Source organism: Cynocephalus volans, chromosome 10 (assembly GCF_027409185.1).
Source record: "Cynocephalus volans isolate mCynVol1 chromosome 10, mCynVol1.pri, whole genome shotgun sequence".
In the NCBI taxonomy this organism is placed as follows: domain Eukaryota; kingdom Metazoa; phylum Chordata; class Mammalia; order Dermoptera; family Cynocephalidae; genus Cynocephalus; species Cynocephalus volans.
Genome location: NC_084469.1, coordinates 125,918,565 through 125,933,760, shown reverse-complemented (window position 1 = coordinate 125,933,760; position 15,196 = coordinate 125,918,565). Strand labels below are relative to the sequence as shown.

Here is a 15,196-nt window from a genome sequence, read left to right as displayed (position 1 = left end):
GGACTGTGTCAAAGCGAGACAAGCCAAAAGGGCTGGCCAGTTAGCTCAGTTGGTTAGAGCATGGTGCTAACACCAAGGTCAAAGGTTCAGATCCCTGCACTGGCCAGCCACCAAAAAAAAAAAAAAAAAAAAAGAGGCCTAGAGCTATGGATGGCTGGTGCCTACCTGATCACACGGGTATGGCCTTGCAGGGTTGTGCCAACTTCCCCACTGCCGTCTTTCCACTTATAAAGGTCAACGCGTTGGTTACTCTGAAAAGGAATAAGGCAGCGGGTAGCATAATATGCACATCAGAACCTATGCTCTCACCCAGTCTGCTTAAGGAGGAGAAGAGGAAGCCAACTTCCATGGTGGAAGTCCTACAGGTTGAACTTTTTAAAAAGCCATCAGAAATAAGCATAATCAACATTTGCTTGAGATCAACTCAGCTTGGTACTATTAAAAGGAACTCATCTTGAACAGTCAGAGCTGAACTGAAGCCACAGACACACTACTGCATATGCGCTTTATGTGCTATGGAGCCATCCCCCAACCACTAGAGGAACTTCGACCCCCTCCAAAAGTCACAGACTTATCTCTCCAGCTGCTGTCACATTAGATGTTTTCAGCTTGCCCTTCCCAAATGCCCAAAGTCCATCTACCATACCTTAAAATTACTGAAACATGAGAAAGAAAAAAATAACACCACTGAAAGGGTGTCCTAGAAGGCAATATTATGCAAGACTCCTTGAAATACACCTACATCAAATTTCTCAAAAGGGTAAGCAGAAAGAGTCAGGGAAAATGGACGAAAAGAAATCACAACTACAATAGGAAAAAGGAAAAAAAACCCCACAAAACTTCCATCAAATACATTTCACTTAAAGAAACAACAAAACAGCAAAGGCTCCCTATGTTTATGAAACATACTGAAAGTCAATAAAGTTTACTAATAGACTGACAACTATGGCAGGCCATTTAATAATTTATAAATTCATATATATAATTGACTGATTTTCATTCTAGCTCACACACAGATGTATAAAGCACTGATATTTTTATTCTGAAATGCCAGTTTTCAAATCTAAATAAGTAAGGTTCTTGTGAAAAGGTTAGGATAGGATTCAAAATAGTTTCCAAAGGGAACAGGAATGAAAAGAAGTCCCCTCATCTTATAATAATATTCTCTACCATTTCCAGAGGGTCTGCTAGTGCCAGTGTACTAGGCACCTTAATGAATCTGACCTCTGATCTTTCCCACCACACTGCATAGTGGGTGTCATCACTCATGTTATAGAAGAGGCAACTGAGGCTCAGAAAGTTAAGTGACTTGCTTAAGGTAGAAGAGTGAATGTTAAAACCAGAACTTGGACTTTGCCTAACTATAAAGCTGTTTCTCAAAAGGTTGCCTTCCAACCAAGAACAACAGAAGGAAAAAAATAGATAAATTGAACTTCGTCAGTATTAAAACTTCTGTGTATCAGCCATTATCAAGAAAGTGAAAAGACAACTAACAGAACAGCAGAAAATATTTACAAACCATATACCTAATAAAGGTCTAGCATCCAGAATATATTTAAAAAACTCTTATAACTCAACAGCAAAAATACAAACCACCCAATTCAAAAAAGGGCAAAATCGCGGGGAGGGGAATGGGGGAAAAAAATAAAGGCAAAGGACTTGAATAGACATTTCTCCAAAAAAGATACATAAATGGCCAATAGGTTCATGAAAAGATGCTCAACATCATTAATTATTAGGGAAATGTAAATTAATAATGTATAATAACGTATCACTTCATACCCACTAGGAGGCTATAATTTAAAAAAAGAAAAATAGAAAATAAATATTGGCAAGGATGTCGAAAAACTGGAAACCCTGTGCATTGCTGATGGGAATATAAACAGTTTAGCTGATGTGGAAAACAGTTGGGTGGTTCCCTCAAAAGGATGAACATAGAATTACCATCCGACCCTGCAATTCCACTCCTAGGTGTACACTCCAAAGAACTGAAAACAAGCACGATGGTATGTCAAAAAGTTCGCAGGAGGGCTGGCCCATGGCTTACTTGGGAGAGCGTGGTGCTGACAACACCAAGTCAGATTAAGATCCCCTTACTGGTCATCTTTAAAAAAAAAAGAAAAAGTTCATGGAAAAATGTAATTAAAAGATAATATGAATCCTTCTATGAACTTATTGAAGACCCCTCACACATCCACATGCATGTTCATATTAGCACTATTCACAATAGCCAGCCAAAATGTCCATTGATGGATGGATGGATAAACAAATTATGGTACATCATACGAGAACAGTATTCAGTCATAAAATGGAATGAAGTTCTGATATCTGCTACAATGTCGATGAACTCCAAAACATTATTCAAAGTAAAAGAAGCCAGACACAAAAGGTCACTTATTGTATGATTCCATTTTTATGAAATATGCAGGACAGATAAATCCATAGAGACAGAAAAAGTGTACTTGTGGTTGCCAGGGGCTATGGGAGGGGGAAATGGAGAGAAACTGCTTAATGGGTAAGGGGTTTTACTCTGGAGTGATGGAAATATTTTGGAAGCAAACAGAGGTGGTGATTACACAACATTGTGAATATATTAAAGGACACTAAATTGTTCACTTTAAAATGACTGTCAAAAAACAAACAAAAAAGGCTGTCTTCCTTATCACTCCTGAACAAATGCAGTGTTAATCCACTTGCGTCAAGTTCTGAGGAGACAAACTAAATCAGTGGTTCCCAATCTAGGGCTATTTTGCTTCCCAGGGGAAACCTGACATGTCTAGAGACATCTTTGGTTATCACAGTGAGGGGGAGAGGGATGCTACTGAGATCTAGTAGGTAAGGGCCAGGGATGCTGCTAAAAATCCTACAATGCACGGGACAGACCTCACTAGGAAGAAGTATCTGGCCTAACATGTCAAGTGCCAAGGTGGAGAAATTCTGGACTAAACGACCAGGAGTTGAGGGTGAGAGGAAAGCAAAAGAGCCAGAGGTGTAAGCTGACAAGAAGAGCATTCTTCTAACACCCATGAAAGAGACTGAATGAAAAATCAGTGACTTACTTGCCACTTCTCTTTCAGTATAGTCCCAAAAAGCAGTTCAAACCCAGATATGGTTAAAGTCAGATTCTGGTTTTCTTTTGTTTCATTTTGTTTTTTGGCAACTGGCCAGTATGGGGATCGAAACCCTTGACTTTGGTGTTGTAACACTGCACTCTAACCAACTGAGCTAACCAGCCAGTCCAGATTCTGTTTTGGAAATGACCAGGAAGAGCAGCTTTTTGTCCCTTCTCAAACTAACAATGCTGCTCTTCTTTCTTTGCTCACGTGCTCTCCTGATAAGAATAGACACAGAGGTGTAGAATGGTCCCACCCCCAGTTAACAAGAAGGACTTCTTTAAATATTCTCCTTCCAGCCCAGTGCAAAAAGGGCAAAACGTTTAGACTTCCATTGTTCTAGGAGAATAGAATAATGATATGGAATCTGGAGAAAGATGCCAGAGATGATCTAGTCCAGAATCTTTCTGGGTCATGAATCCCTCAGAAAATCTAAGAAAGGCTCACTAGTTAGCTCACTAGGTTACAGCATGATGCTGATAATACCAAGGTCAAGGATTCGGATCCCCTTACCTGCCAGACACCAAAAAAAAAAAAAAAAAGAAAGAAAAGAAATAAAACTTATGCATGTTGCTCCTGGAAAAACTCACACATAAACAGGCATATAAAATTTGAGATGGTTAGCCAATCTAATGAATCCCAATCAAGAAGGAATTCCTTCCTTTGAGTAGAAGGGTATAGGGAGTCTCCTGAGTCCTCTGAAAGTCATAAAACCAACCTTAGACCAGTTCCCCAGGTACCCTCTTTAGAATGTCTTTCAAAGTCATCTGCCATTTGGCCACTGGCTAGTTACACTGCTGCTAATGAAAATGGGTTCTCACCACACACAGAAATGAGGCGTCTACCTGTTTCCTTTTCAAAATCTAGGTTCCCCCCTGGAAAAAAAAAATCTGGATTCAGTCCCTAGAAATACAGGGCCTGATATCAATGGGACCATCAAACATTTCCACATATATTTAATGTGCAATTTGCCTCTGTCTTTCTTTCAGAACTACCCAAACCTCTTTTCCAAGTGAGCAATGAGAATTGTATTCTCTTCACACAGGACATAGACCTGCCAGCTCCAGACGACACACTTAATAGTATTCTTCTATATTCCTTAAATGAGCTCACCGAAGCTGCAAAATAGTGCGCAAAGCTGTCATGAGGATTCCACTGCACGGCTCCAATGTCCCATTTGCTCTGGCGAGAGATTTTACGGTGACCTTCAAAAGGGGCATCTAGATTGACGATGTACAGGAATCTGCGGCTAGGAGAACAACATCAACATTATAACAATGTAACAATATGGAAGCATTAGCATTGAGATAGAAGAGCAGTTTAGGAACTGCATATGGTTTGTAAGCAGTGCTCCCCCAAAACCCAGATATACATGATGTTTACCTCCTCTGAAATGCATACAAGTGACAAGAGTAACTCAAGCTGGCTGACAGGCAAAAGGGAGCAGTCTTCCTGTGACAGTCTACCTCCAGAGATGGTCTTCCATACTGCCTCCATCCACGACAGTCTGACGTCTTCCCCTAGAATCAGCTCCAACCTGCCCTCTACTGGCCCTTCTCAAACCCCAGGTAGGATTAATCACTGCCTCCACAGTACTCTCAGTGCATGGTTTGCATTTGGACTGCAGCATTTATCTCTGTAGCTGGGCTGCTAATGTTAAGGCCCTCATCCCAATTCAACTGAGTGTTTAGAGTGTAGACCACCTCTTGAATATCTTTGTATACCCCCTTATACCCCCTATCACTAGGCACAGAGCTCTGTACTCAAGGAATGAGTGTTAAATTAAACACATCATTTCTCACTGAGCCAAAATCCTGTAAAAAATCTCAAATTCCCTTCCAAGTTGACTACCTGGTAAAGAAAACTAAATCTGTCAGGAGGGAAAATAATAACCAAAAAAAAAAAAGAGGAATAACATATTAAGTGCCAATAATGTCCAAGGTCCCAATCAATATAAAGGATCTGAAAACAGGAATGTCCTGTGTTCACCTATTTTCCTTTTATTTTAAGTAAAAAATCCTTGGTATGTGAATCAACATCTCTGCAACCATGTGCTATTGATTCTTCACTAGAGACCTCTCTAAACCCCTGGATATCAATGAGAATAGGGAGGTTCAAAACTGAAAAAAAGATTAATAGTCCCTTCTCAGAAGAGCTAGGAAATGGCACGTAAAACTCTAGGTGATAGCGAATCTCTAAGAAGGGATAGTTAAGGAAGAAGAAGAAAAGCATAGGGAAGACACAATTTCACAAAATTTCTGGGACTCCTAAGAAAGTTACTGAGAACAAAGATCTAGAACCTTTGTCCTCTTCCAAAGGAATCACCTGATCCTGTGGTGGGCAGACTGGCATCTTCCCAAAAGAAAAATAGTACAGAGTACATGACTAAGATCTATACATATAGGGTATGTATCAGTAGGGCCATTCAGAGACATTACAGAGTAAATGTAGAATAGCAGAAAGTGGGCACTTTTGGATGCCTGATGGAACATATGTGTTTATCTTCATTCCACTAAGAAGCCTCACTAAAATAAGAGTTAAAAAAAAAGACAGAAACCCACAAAGACAAGGAAAATAAGAGAGGAAATGAAAAGCAGATGGATAAGTGGTAATTGATCTACAGTAAAGAAAGCTAAATAAAGCACCAGTGCATAGAGAGCAGAATCAGAAGCTGATTCACACTGCAGGGCCTGGCACCAGAAGCTTTGGTCTCAAGGCAAGGGTAAGGAGCAGGGCTGGAAAACAAAAGGCAAAACAAAACAAGTAGAATTGTCTGAAAGAGCACTGCAGAGAGTGGCTTACATGTACCCCCCACAGCCAGGTGACCACCTCTCTTTCACCCCAAGTGGAGGGTGGGTGCTGTTATTCCCTAGAGAAGCCTGGGCCTGGGACAAGAAGTACGGCAAAAGGGAAATGTGAGGTGCGGTACCCAAAACAGGGGCCTGCAGTGAAATGTGAGGTGCTAGCCTCTTCCCCTATTCAGCACTCACGACGACTGCTGCCTTTTATTCTTTAGACAGAGATAGGAGGATTCTTCTCAGGAGAAAGTGATCCACGAAAAAAAAGCAAGCAAACACAAAACAACAAAACCCTGGAGATCACGGCATTTGGGCATCCTCTTTTTTTTTTTTTTTTTTTTTTGTCGTTTTTTCGTGACCGGCACTCAGCCAGTGAGTGCGCCGGTCAGTCCTATATAGGATCCGAACCCGCGGCGGGAGCGTCGCCGCACTGCCAGCGCAGCACTCTACCAAGTGCGCCACGGGCTCGGCCCTGGGCATCCTCTAACTAAAGGACCTAGTTCCCACCTGATCTCCCTATAGAGAACCCCACCACCTGCCAATGTGAATGGAGATTCCAATCATTCTTTAATAACAGAGTCAATGATCTTGGTCACTGGAAGAAACCTGAAAGAGACCAAGCCAATCAAAAGAAAACAAAAGGAATTAAAAGGAAACTGCGATAATGCAAAGGTAAGAAAAAAATCTGGAATCAATATTCTCAGAGTAGTAAGAGAAGACAATCTAAAGAACAGAGCAAGAAAAAACTCTTGAAATTAAAATAATACTAGAAATTTCCCAAAATCTGATAGGATTGTAAATTAAAGTTGAAGAAAACTCCCAGACTGCAAAATAAAAAGACAAAAAGACCAGAAGAGAATCCATACAGGATATCCAACACTGACTTTCATCCATAGAGAACGAAAGAGGAGAAAAAAGGAGGGGAAAAAATTATCGAAGACATAATACAAGAAAATTTCTCCAAACTAAAAGACAGATTTCCAGACTGAAAGGGTCTTCCAAGGTGCCAAATAAAAAATATTCTACATCTTAATCCAAATAATGATTACATGAGTGTATATGTTTTGAAACTTATTTGAGCTATTCACTTAAAGTTTATGCACTCTATATACTTTATTACACAAACTTTAAAATTCAATATAAGAAAATGAAGTGGAGAGCTTCAAGATCATGTTGAAAAATAATATGGATGTGTGTGTGTGTGTGTGTGTGTGTGTGTGTGTGTGTGTGTGTGTAGGAACACTTGCATCATTCCCAGTTACACAATTCTATTTCCTCCTAGAACACCTAACCCACACCAGTGAATGCTGAGAAAACTAACATTTGAGCCAGTTACTCCAAGGCACCTTAGAGTATTTTATAGGGCATTTATATGGCTCCATGATGCCATGCATATGTTATGCCTCTATTTGTTTAGATAAAACAATAATGTAAAAAAAGGAAGGGGCCTCTGAGTGCCCAGCACAATGAATGAAAAAAGACACACACCAAAGCAATTGTGGTGGAAATTTCACAAACACTGGACATAAAGGTAGGATTTTAAAACTCCCAAAGAAAAAAAATAGGTCATGTACAAAGTCCAGAATCAGAATAGCATAGGAGCTCTCAACAATAACTCTGAGAAAAAGAACCCTAAATACAGATTTGACCAACAATTGTTATGTAACTACATTGGAAGAAGGAAGGTCAGAAATGTATGTAAGGACCCACAGAGCAAAGTAAAAGTACAAAATCCTCATCTTCCATTGTAAGAAGTGAACTTATAATGCCTAAGATGGATAAATCAAGACATAGCAGTATATGCATACTATTTAGAAAAATAAAGGCAATCCAAAAGACACAGCTAAAAGAGTTTAAAGTAGGTACTTCTATACTAGAGATGTAATAAATAAATAAAGTAGGTACTTCTGTCGAGTGGGACGGGGGTGGTGGGAAGTGAGGTAGGAGACTGCTGTTTCACAGTATAAGCCTTACGATGCTACTGACTTTTTAAACTATGTATAGGTACTTTCTTGATTAAAAAAAAAATGCTGGTTAGATCCAAGATCAAGGATTCGGATCCCTATACAGGCTAGTCACCAAAACAAAGAAACAAAATAAAATAAATAAAAAATGAGTAGGAAATTGATAATGTTCCATACCAAAAACCATTGAATCATATACTTTAAATGGGTGAATTACATGGCATGTTAATTATATCTCAATAAAGCTGTTTTTTAAAAATTGAGTAGGGTGCTAGAGGCAGGAAAGAAACATACTAATATTTCCTTATCTATGCACCCAGTGTGACACAAGGAATTGGTATTAATAATTGTCTCTGCCCTAACAGGTAAGCAATAAATTCCTTTGAAATTTTAGTGACCAGTAATTTGGTCTTGAAGGAGGTCAGAGGTAGATGGAAACTTATTTTCATTGTTATCCTTTTGAACTATTTTAGTGTTTGCCATGTGCATGTGGTTTTCTTTAAAGTAAATTAAAATATTTCAAAATAAAATAATGAAGCTAAAAGGAAAAAAGAAATACAGCCAGCAGCCATAAAATAAAAAAAAGAAAATAGTTTTATTGATTTGTAAATGGTTTAATAAACAAGTAAGTTAACGAAGACAGAGGGGATGCTGATAACACCAAGGTCAAGAGTTCGGATCCCTATACCAGCCAGCTGCCAAAAAAAAAAAACTATGATCATAACCCTTAAATAGAAGAACATTTTGCAATTTCCCAGAAACCTCCCAATTTGCAATTTGTTCCCCAGAAACAGCGGCAGACAAACTCTGGAAGCTCACTTACCCAGAAAGCACTGCATGCTGTCCCAGACAGTCCACAGACATTGCAGTTGCCTGTGAGAGAGAACATAGATTCAGTCCTGCCAGCAAATACAGCAGGCTGGAGGAGATGGAGGCCCTTTGGTTCTTTCTCCCTCTTCCCCTCTCCCAGGCAGTCCCCAGCTAGCAAGCATCATTGGATCTCTGCAGTGGACACTTTTACTCCCTTGTCGTTCCCACTCAAATCTCACATTCACTTTTGACAATAGGGCAGTTGCTGTTACTCCCCACACCAAGTTGGCACATTCTAAATTGAGCAGACAGAAGTCCTGGAGCTCTTGAGGAGTCTATTTAGCTCAGAGCAGACAGCTCTGCAAATAATCTCTATAAGTCACCATGCACAAAGAGCCTCTTCGAATTGGAACCTAACCTGGGACATCCTCCCCCACCACACACACACACATAACACAAACCAAAGGGCATGGACTTCTCCTCAAGCCATATGGCAGCTGGCAATATTCAAACATCATCCCCGCTGAATCCAAGGTCATATTCTTGTTATTGAGATGCCCAGTTCACATGCAATCTGAAAATTCTAGCACGTTTTTCTGGTCTCCATTTCTCAGATCTCCCAATTATTAGGAAGCACCACCATTTCAGGAACCAAGTCTAATTCCCAAAAGACTGCATGGACTCAAATGAATGTGCATTCAGGCTGAAGCACAAGGCTGATTTTAATCCTGGCAGTTACAGCCCTAAATTCTCTTATGTGGACAAATTCAAATCCTGCTGCATTCTCATGGCATTATCATGAAACAATCTGTGCCATTCTTTGGTTATTCAATGCTCTAAGTTCTCTCCAAGAGAGTATCAAAAGAGAATCCATTTTGCACTTTCTGCCACGATCACAAATCATAACTGGTAAACAGAAATTCTCTCCCTCACCCTCACTGGCCTATTTAATCAGTTTCTCACACTTGTCTACCCTCAAGAAAACTGTCATTGGTAAAACTGGGGAGAAGAAGCCAGAGTATTCTCGCTGGAGGCTGAAAAGTGATTAATATGCATCCTTTGTTGCACTAGAGTCGTGAGCAGAGAAAAGCCTGGCTGGAAAGGCATGCAGTGAAATGAGATGCTATTTCCAGAACTCTCCTGTGCAATTTATAGATTAGTGGCATGAAAGAGGGCAAAATGGTTTCTCCAGCAAGGGGCAATATAATCTTTCCAGAGCGTATGTAGTATGCTGAATCCTGACAGCCTGGCCCCCATGATTCTGGGCCCTGGGTACATACATACCTTCTCCCTGCCATTCAACACTAATCTGGATACTGCTGTGAAGGAATTTTATAGATGTAATTAAGGTCTCAAATCAGTTGACCTTGAGATAGAGACCTGAAACAACTGAAATGTCCATCGATGAATGAACGGATAAACAAAATGTGCCACAGACGTACAATGGAATATTACTGAGCCTTAAAAAAGAAGGAAATTCTGACACTGACTACAACATGGATGAACCTTGAAAACATTATGCTAAGTGAAATATGCCAGACACAAAAGGACAAATATCGTATGACTCCACCTAAAATAGGCAAATTCAAAGAAACAGAAAGTAAAATAAAGGTTGCCAGGGTGAGTGGAGAATGAGGAGTTATGGTTTAATGGATACAGAGCTTCTATTTGGGACGATGAAAAATTGGATGCTGGGGGGATTGGGAGACCTAATCTCATCAGTCCTTTAAGTCTAGATCTAGAGGACAGAGACAGAAGAAGTCAGAGATTAAAAGGGTGGGGGATTCAATATGAAGAAGATTGTCCATTGCTGGCTATGAAGATAGAGGGGACAAACGGTAAGGATCTGAGAGTGGCATTTAGCAGCTGAGAGCAACCCCTAAATAACAACCAGCAAGAAAACAGGGATCTCAGGTCTACAACCCTTAGAAACTGAATTTTGTCAACAACCTGAACCTTGGAAGTAGATTCTTTCCAAGTGAAGCCTCAGATGAGAACATAGCTGGCTGATACCTTGATTTCAGCCTGAGACGCTGAACAAAGAAATCAGCCATGCAGTGCCTGGACTTCTGACCTACAGAACTGTGAGCTAATAAGTGGGTATTGTTTTAAGCTGCTAAATTTGTGGTATATAGTAACAGAATAAGCATGATCTGGCAATAGTCCAAAAGGGTCACACCCTTTGACTCAGTAATTCCACCTCCATAATCTATCCAAAATATGGCAAAAGTTTTATGCACAGAGTTGCTTATTTCATGTTGTCTATAAGTAAATAATGCATATCTATACAATGGAATATTCTGGAAGCATTAAAAAATGACATGAAGGGTGGCCAATTAGTTCAGTTGGTTAGAGCAAGGTGTTATAACACCAAGGTCAACGGTTCAGAGCCCCATACCAGCCAGCCAACAACAAGAAATGAAAAATGCATTGGTTAAAACTGCAAATAGAATATCATAACTCACCATATCAGGGCAAGTTATTTTTAAAAAGAAAAACCACCATCACAACAACAGCTAAGTCATTTTCCCACACCTACCCAAGAAAAAAGAGGCTACCAATGTGTGTTGTGTCGTTTTTTAACGATTGTGTTATAGGAGCACATTAAGAAGGGTTATGCTAAGCTGCCCCAAAGAGGGAACAGAGAGGGAAAGCACTTGAGGCAGAGGAAGTAAAAACCACCTGACCGGAGAACAAGTTGACGCTTTCTGGGGTGCAGGAGTCTACACCCAAGGCCTCACCACCCTCTGCACACCAGATGGGAAATGGCTGGAAGATGTTAAGTCTGGACATCAGAGGGTTAAGAACCATGGGACTTGGACTTCTGTATGACCCCACTGCAAGAGAAGAAAGGAACCTCTGCAATGACTAATACAGAATTTCCTACCAGCCTGCAGGAAGGAGCTTGCTCTGGATTAAAGACAGGTTAGAGAAGTAAAGGAAAGTGCTATTTTATACTCCACTACGAACTAAAACTTACATTGGCCATTTATAAATACATTCCTAAGAAAAACACTGAAGTGGGTTGGCTGGTTTGCTTACTTTGTTACAGCATGGTGCTGATAACACCCGAGGTCAAGGGTTTAGATCCCCTTACTGGCCAGCTGCCAACAAAACAAAACAAAACAAAAAGCACTGAATGAAAGAATATCAAAATGTTTAAAAGGCAGTTGTTCCTGGATATGTTAATTAGCTTACTTTAATTATTCCACATTGTATTCATAAATCATAACATCACTCTGTACCCCATAAATATACACAATTATAAATGATCAATTTACGATAAAAAAACTTTTAAGGTAGTTGTTCCTATAGGATTTTTATTTTATTCTTCTAAACGAGCCTACATTTTTGTATTATTTATATATCTATATTATTTTATAATAAGAAATGCTTTTTTTTTTTTTTTTTTTTTAAGGCATTCAAGTCTCTTCTCTTTCCACTCCTATCCTTCTGGCCCAGCCCCTCAATGTCTGTAGCCTGCTCTACAGCAACAACTTCCGATTGGTCACTCTCCTTTTTCCATCTTATCTAATTCTAAAACTTCTAAAAACAGAGTTCTGAGTATATCAATTCACTGCTAAAAAAACCTTTGCTGGTTTTCACTTTGAATAGAATCAAGTGTAAACTGCTCAGTCTTCAAACCCTTCCAAATTAGACTTTTACAGCACCGCTCAATCTGAGCTCTCACTCTGCTTAAGCCACGCCAGTCCACAGAACACACCTTTCTCCAGGAGGGTTAGCAACTCTCCCAACTCTGGAGAGACACTTCAGCCCTTCCCTCCTCCTGGGAAGTCCTTCTCCTATTTTACTGCTGATATTCTACTCATCTTTTAAGTCCCAAGACACACTTCTAAGAAGCTCTCCCTGAGTCCTCCAAGCATATTCAATCTTCACTGAAAACTCTTCTCTGCCCCTCTGTCACAGGACTTGCCACACCTTGCTTTGTGGTAGTGGTTGCTGGACAGTTTTTTCTCCCTCTAGTTGATGAGCTCCTGCAGGGTACAGTCTATTTCATTTCTCCCAGAGAACCCAACAGGTGCTTTGTCCACAGACGTGCTCTGTAAACATCTGCCCTATTAAGATAGTAGGTCAGAACCAGGTCAAAATCAGGGTCCCTTCAGCTCATAATGTGCCAAGGTGCTTCTTGACACTTCTAAGAACTTTTTAGTAGTTTCCCTTGATAATTTATCACCCATCAATTTATCTACACTTCTAAAGTCCCTTCGCTTCTTTAACATCTCCTAGGATAATAATCTTCAGTAGCTCACTGCCTGCTGTGTGAGATCTTCTACTAGAACAGTGAAGTGGACAAAATTTTGTGTGCATTACCCACATGCTTTATAATGTAAAATTTCAATGAGATCCTCTTTTTTTCTCTTTTAGTTTTTTCTTTTATATATATATTTTTTTTCTTTTTCCATTTTTAAATTCTATTTCTTTTCACTTTTTTTTTTCTTTTTTTTTTCTTAATCAGATCCTCTTTCAACCTTTATTTTCCCACATTAAAAAGTCCTCTCCCACCTGTAGGAAAATACACTTACTGTCCAGGATTGCTCTCTATCAAATGAGACATTGTTCAACAGAAAAGATCATAAGGTTCATCTTAAGAGCCCTTGTTCCTTCAACTGTAAGAAGGGTAGTGGCTTTTGTGACACTAATATTCTGAAAATTGTATGCCCTTTATGAAATGAGAATTGATGGGATGTTTGATTCTTATTAGCCTGGAGAAAATATAATTAATAATTTAGAAAAGTCAGACTAACTGACTAACTGGAATTCCTCCTAACTTTGGGGATCCTTTCCAAGCCTCTTCCTGATCAATCCATTTCTTTCCATCTCTGTCTGGTTTCAGATCTTCAGCAGTTCTCACCTGGAAGGATCGCCACCCTACCACCAGCCTGGTGTCCATTCTTAGAGCTGCTGCGGAATCTAGGTCTCGTCATCTGCTTGCTTGCTGATGCTTTCTTAGTGGCTCCCCACAGTGTGCAGGAATAAGTGCAACACAATGAGCATGGCTTTAGAGATTACTTAAGATCTCTCTTCTGCTCACTGCCCCAGCCCATCTCATGCCTCTCATCTCCCAACCCATCTCCAGCCATAATGAACTCTTTATAATGAATTTCTTCAAGCCCTCCAAACTCAGCCAAGCTCTCTCTCACCTCTGGACCTTCACACCAGCTGCTCCTCTGCCTGGAAGACACTTCTCTCCATTCTTCACCTGGCCAATTCCTTCTTGTTCTTCAGGATTCAGGTCAGGCTCTTCTAAGAAAGTTTTTCTGAATTGTCCCCTCGCACACATACCCAGTGTGAGTCAACTGGTCCTCCTCTGTGCTTCCACAGTACCTAGGGCTTCTCTTTGTATAGCACTTATGATACTTTACAATAATTATCTATTTACTGATATGTCTCCTCCATTAAACTGCAACTCCCTTGAGGATAAAATTTCGATTCACTAGCTCTGTCATTGCTAGCTATTATAGACAATATAGGCCTTAAAAGCTTATGCTACACAAAAACTTGTAAATGAATGTTCACAGCAACATTATTTCTAAAAGTTAAAAAGTGGATACTACCCAAATGTCCAACAACTGGTAAATAGATAAACAAAATGTGGTATGTCCATACAATTGCATATTATTCTGCCATAAAAAGAAATAAAGTTCTGATACATGATACAACACAGATGAGCCTTGAAAACAACTAAGTGAAAGAAGCCAGTTACGAAGACTACATATTGTATGATTCCACTTGTACGACATGTTCAGAACAGGCGAATCTAATAGAGACAGAAAGTAGATTAGTGGTTGTTGCCTAGGGCTGGGGGACCAGGGGACTTGGGGGAAGGCAGGAAGGGGACTGCAAAACGGTATAGGGTTTCATGTGGATGAATATGTTCAAAACATATAATGTTTATGTGATGAATATGTTCTAAAAACGATTGTGGTGATGGCTGCACACTCTGTAAATACACTAATACCCATTGAGTTGTATACTTTAAACAGGTAAATTGTATGATATGTGAATCATAGCTCAATAAAGCTGTTTTCTTTTTTTTGGGGGGGGGTGGCTGGCTAGTACAGGATCTGAACCAGTGACCTTGGTGTTATAAGGCTGTGATCTAACCAACTGAGCTAACTGGTCAGCCCAAAAGCTGTTTTGATTCTACAACATTTTCACTTTTAAAAAACAACAGGTATGGGGCCGGCCCCGTGGCTCACTCAGGAGAGCGCGGCGCTACCAGTGCAGAGGTCACAAGTTTGGATCCTATATAGGGATGGCTGGTGCGCTCACTGGCTGAGCGTGGTGCAGACCGCACCGTGCCGAGGATTGCGATCCCCTTACCGGTCAAAAAAAAAAAAAAAAAAAACAACAGGTATGATACTTTATGATAGTCAAATGACACTGAATATGGAGATGAATTGCATTACAAATCCATTTTGGATTTACAGTTAAATTTTGGTACAAACACAAGTGGTTCAGTTAGAAAGTTGATCTTTCTAAAAAGAAA

General features: G+C 39.9%; 1 protein-coding gene across 6 annotated transcripts in view; it reads right to left on the bottom strand.

Moving 5' to 3' along the window:
• Nucleotides 1-15,196, bottom strand: part of WDR59 (WD repeat domain 59) — an 87,575-nt gene that overhangs the window by 62,339 nt on the left and 10,040 nt on the right. For all 6 annotated transcript variants that reach the window (XM_063110146.1, XM_063110141.1, XM_063110142.1 and 3 more), the window contains exons 2-4: nucleotides 8,699-8,748; nucleotides 4,227-4,362; nucleotides 166-251 (exon numbers count right to left, since the gene is read on the bottom strand). In XM_063110146.1, coding sequence (XP_062966216.1) covers nucleotides 166-251; nucleotides 4,227-4,362; nucleotides 8,699-8,739 — 263 coding nt within the window. In that variant the 5' untranslated portion in view covers nucleotides 8,740-8,748. The remainder of the gene's footprint in view (nucleotides 1-165; nucleotides 252-4,226; nucleotides 4,363-8,698; nucleotides 8,749-15,196) is intronic.